This window comes from Apium graveolens, chromosome 5, assembly GCF_009905375.1.
Source record: "Apium graveolens cultivar Ventura chromosome 5, ASM990537v1, whole genome shotgun sequence".
In the NCBI taxonomy this organism is placed as follows: domain Eukaryota; kingdom Viridiplantae; phylum Streptophyta; class Magnoliopsida; order Apiales; family Apiaceae; genus Apium; species Apium graveolens.
In genome coordinates, this window is record NC_133651.1 from 201,168,039 (window position 1) to 201,173,350 (window position 5,312).

General features: G+C 37.2%; 1 protein-coding gene across 1 annotated transcript; it reads right to left on the bottom strand.

Moving 5' to 3' along the window:
- Positions 1-451: 451 nt before the first annotated feature.
- LOC141660578 (uncharacterized) lies at positions 452-5,089 on the bottom strand. Its single transcript, XM_074467569.1, has 4 exons — positions 4,347-5,089; positions 2,840-4,211; positions 1,699-2,092; positions 452-1,104 (listed from the first exon to the last, which is right to left on the bottom strand). The coding sequence occupies exons 1-4, from the start codon at positions 5,087-5,089 to the stop codon at positions 452-454; spliced, it is 3,162 nt and encodes a 1,053-aa protein (XP_074323670.1).
- Positions 5,090-5,312: the final 223 nt, after the last annotated feature.

A 5,312-nucleotide genomic window follows, 5' to 3' on the forward strand; every position in this document is an offset into this window, starting at 1 on the left:
AAACATAAAGATAAAAAAAAAAATCCTAAGTGAGTTAAATTAAAATATCTTAAAACAATTTTGGTACTAATTTTATTGAGTCTCAAATAAATCATTACTAGAGTTTAAATCTAACAAAATAATTTTACTAGATAAAATAAAATAGTATTCTAAATAAATTAATTAGCTGCTCCAATTTTATATAAAAATAAAATAAAATAAATTTATAAAATAAATGACTAATAATTATTATAAATAAAATTAGGGATCTCCGCACACGGAATAAAATTTTTAAATGACTGATAAAATTTTCTAAGAATTAATTCTAGCCTCAAATTTTATTTTATTTAATTATTTATTCATTTATTTATTTATTATTTTTATCGAGGGCTAAAATTTATAAAATTTTGAGGCGGTCTAAATAAAATTAGAATATTACTTGTGTTTTGTCGGTCGTTACATTCTCCCCTCCTTATAGGATTCCGTCCCCGGAATCACTTTCGTCGCTGAATAGAAACGGGTACTTGTTGCGAATCTCACTCTCGAGTTCCCAAGTAGCTTCTTCAGTTGCGTGATTTCGCCATAACACTTTGACCAAAGGTATATTCTTCTGTTTTAATTCTTGTACTTTCCGATCTATATTTTCCATCGGTTGCTCTTCATAAGTCAAATTAGATTTTACCTCAATCGGCTCGTAATTAAGGACATGGCAGTTATCTTGATGATATTTCTTTAGTACAAATATATGAAATACGTCGTGAATATGTTGTAGATCTGGTGGTAATGCTAATTGATAAGAGACTGATCCGACTCTCTTTAAGATTTCAAAAGGTCCAATAAATCGAGGGCTCAATTTGCCTTTCTTGCCAAATCTCATCACACCCTTCCAAGGGGAAATCTTTAATAAAACCTTTTCTCCAATTTCAAATTCTTTATCTTTTCTTCCTTGATTCGCGTACTTTCTCCGTCGGTCTTGAGCAACCACTAACCTTTTACGGATATTTTCAATGGATTGTTTAGTCTGTTGGATCATTTCTGGGCCTAGTAACTTCCTTTCTCCAACTTCATCCCAGCAAACCGGTGAGCGACACTTCCTTCCATATAATGCCTCATAAGGAGCCACACCTATACTTGAATGATAGCTATTATTATAGGCGAACTCAACTAAAGGTAAATGGTCATCCCAACTCCCTTTGAAATCCAAAGCGCAAGCTCATAACATATCCTCTAGTGTTTGAATCGTCCTTTCACTTTATCCATCCGTTTGTGGATGATAAGCTGTGCTCATACTAAGTCTTGTACCAAGGCATTCCTGAAAGCTCTTCCAAAACTTCGATGTGAATCTGGCATCTCTATCTGACACTATAGACACAGGGACTCCATGTCGAGTCACTATTTCCTTTAAATATAGAGTCACCAATTTCTCAATTGTGTACCTTTCATTTATTAGGAGGAAATGTGCTAATTTTGTGAGTCGGTCCACTATAACCCATACGGCGTCATGATTGGCTCTAGTTCGAGGTAAACCTACAACAAAATCCATTGTAATATGCTTCCACTTCCACTCGGGAATTTCTAGAGGTTGCAAAAGTCCACTTGGCCTTTGATGTTCAGCTTTTACCTGTTGACATGTCAAGCACCTACTAACCCATTCTGCAATCTCTCTTTTCATATTGGGCCACCAATAATTTTGCTTAATGTCCTGATACATTTTTGTACTTCCTGGATGAATTGAATAACGTGAGTTATGGGCTTCATTCATGATCTCATGTTTCAACTCTTCAATATTCGGAATCCAGATTCGTGAGGCATATCTCTTAATTCCTTTTTCATCTTTTGAACTTCGAAGTTCTTCTCCTGTCAATTCAGACCTTCTTTCTTCTAAAAACTTTTCTTGACATCTCCGTATCTTCTCAATTAGTTCTGGTTGTACACGAATATCAAATACGTGCTCTTTAGCTTGGACTGGAATCTTGACTTCTAATTCCATCTTCTCGAACTCCCGGATCAGCTCTTCCGAAGTAATCAACATCTTAAGTCTTTCTTTCCTACTCAAAGCGTCTGCAACGACATTTGCCTTTCCAGGGTGATAGTTTATCGTGCAATCGTAGTCCTTTATCAATTCCAACCAACGTCTCTATCTCATATTCAGCTCTTTCTGGGTGAAAATGTACTTCAGACTTTTATGGTCCGTGTAGATCTCACACTTTTCCCCATATAAATAATGTCTCCAAATCTTAAGCGCAAACACTATGGCTGCTAATTTCAGATCATGCGTTGGATACCTGGTCTCGTATTCCTTTAGTTGTCGAGAAGCGTAGGCAATTACTTTCCCATTTTGCATTAAAACACAACCTAGGCCTTTATGTGACGCGTCACTGTAAATTACAAAGTTTCCTTTCTCATCGGGTAAGGTTAAAACTGGTGCAGATATCAATCTCTTCTTGAGTTCTTGAAAACTCTCTTCATATTTCGGGGTCCATTCAAACTTCTCGCTCTTTCTTGTGAGTTTGGTCAATGGAGTGGATATTTTGGAAAAATCTTTGATGAACCTTCGATAGTAGCCAGCTAATCCAAGAAAACTCCTAACTTCAGTTGGTTTCTTTGGTCGTTCCTAATTTGCAACCGCTTCCACCTTTTCAGGGTCAACAGAAATTCCTTCACGACTTACTATATGACCTAAGAATTGCACTTTCTCCAACCAAAACTCGCATTTTGAAAATTTAGCATACAACTTTTCTTTCCTTAGGATATCCAAGGTCAATCTAAGGTGTTCCGCATGTTCATAAGGTGTCTTGGAGTATATCAAGATGTCATCAATAAATACAATTACAAACTTGTCCAGGTACTTCTTGAACACTCTATTCATTAGATCCATAAAGGCAGCTGGAGCATTCGTCAATCCAAATGGCATGACTAAAAATTTGTAATATCCATATCGAGTCCTAAAAGCGGTCTTTGGAATATCTTCAGGCATGATTTTTAGTTGATGATAACCTGACCTTAAGTCAATCTTTGAAAAGTGAGCAGCTCCTTTTAGTTGATCGAACAAGTCATCAATCCTCGGTAGTGGATATTTGTTCTTTATTGTCATCTTATTTAATTCACGATAATCGATACATAACCGCATGGATCCATCTTTCTTCTTTACAAACAGTACTGGTGCTCCCCAAGGAGACACACTAGGACGAATCACTCCCTTTTTTAGCAGCTCTTGTAGTTGGGTCGCCAATTCCTTCATTTCAATGGGTGCCATCCTATAAGGTGCTTTAGAAATAGGTTGTGTTCCTGGAGCAAGGTCGATCGTGAATTCTATCTCCCTATCAGGGGGCAATCCCGGTAATTCTTCCGGAAAGACATCTTCAAATTCATTGACCACAAGAATTTCTTTGATCTTAGGGGTGTGTTTTTCTATGTCTTTTACGTGAGCTAAATAAGCTTGACATCTTTGCCGAAGGAATCTCGTTGCTTCCATCATGGTTAATAACTTCTTCCTTTGTTTTCGTCCATGCATCATTACTCGTTTACCCTTTGGCTTTTTCACACTTACTCGCTTTCGTCGACAATTAATTTGTGCGTCATATTTAACTAACCAATCCATTCCTAAAATCACGTCAAATTCTTCTAACTTAAAAGGAATGAGGTCAGCAGTAAAATGTTGTCCACATATTTCTATGTCACAATTTTGACATACTTGATCAACATTGACAACTTCTTGGTTTGCTACTTCTATGGCCATGACTTCTTCTAACGTAGCTAACTCGATGCCCAACTTACTCATAAAGTTCAAAGATATAAAAGATCTTGTAGCACCGGAATCAATTAAAATACATGCATCTTCAGAATTAACTAGAAGTGTACCTGCTATAACATCATTATCAGCAACGACATCTTTAACCATCATGTTGAAAGTGTGTGCAGTAGGCTTGTTGCTTGGAGGTGCCATAAGTCTAAGTGTTGAGCTTTCCTTAGGTGCTTGCTTTCGATAATCTTTAGCCATGTAACCCTTCTTCCCACAAGAGTAACAAATAGTAGCTTTTTCCTTGCAGTGAGACGCATAGTGTCCTTTTTGTCCACAGTTGAAACAAGTGACATTTGCCTGATAACACTCCCCAGGATGCTTTCTTCCACATGTTTTGCACTCAGGTACAGGAGGTCTGCCCTGAAGCAAGTTAGATTTTTGAGGGGTCCTGAATTTTTTATTATCCTTCTGAGCACCAACATTTTCAATCCTTCAATTTCCAATGTTCGTGTCCTCACGTTTTACAAAAGGTCGTTTCCTTGGCTAATTTTCAACCTTTTTCTCAAAACTTCTTCCACTATGGTTTTGGAACTTTTTCTTCTTCACATTTGCGTCCTTAGCATACAGTTCGCTTGCGCTTTCCACAATTGCAGCTTTTTGAACTAGTGTAGTGTAGTTGGTGATTTCAAACACAGCTATGCGGTTCTGAATGTAGGGTTTTAGTCCTTGCTGAAATCGCTTGGCTTTCTTCTCATCAGTGTCAACATGGTATGGGACGAACCTAGAGAGCTCAGTGAACTTAGCTTCATATTCAGCTACAGACATGTTTCCTTGCTTAAGTTCTAAAAACTTAAGTTCCATCTGATTCTCCATGTATTTTAGAAAGTACTTTTCGAGGAACAGTTCCGTAAATCTAGTCCATGGTATAGGAAAAGTGGTTTCAAGTGTTTTCTTGGCTTCCCACCAATAGTTAGCTTCTCCTTTTAGCATATAGGCAGCAAAGATAGTTTTCTTCTCTTCTTTAACATCAACTATTTCAAATGTCTTTTCGATCTCACGAAGCCAAACTCGAGCCTCAACAGGGTCAGTGGTACCTTTGAACTCAGGAGGGTTCAAAGATTTAAAGGATTTGAAGGTAACAGTAGATGGGGTTTGCTGATCTTGTGGTCCCCCTCCTCTAGTTGGAGGATTTTGAGTTTGTTGTCGCAGAAATGCCACCAATAGTCGCATAGGATCATCTTGATTCGGAGGTGGGGTCGGGTCCCTATGTTGTCTTCGGTCTTGGTTTTGTTGCAGGTGAGGTTGGGTATCATGGCTCTCTTCTTCTGGTGGAGGTGGAGGATTCTTCTTAGGTCGTCCTCTTGGCATCTTCTTGCTATTTAAAATAAAACAATAGGTTGATTAAAATATTCCAAAACAGTATAACATCCCAACAAGTTAAAAATAGCATGGTATAAACAATAGTATTTCCGAAAAATTCTTGTATATCATGACAAAAAGGTAAACCTCAAATTCAAGTTGAATATAATCATGAAATCCTTTTTCTGAAAATAAGTCTCTTGAACTTGAGTAATATTATAATAATCAAACT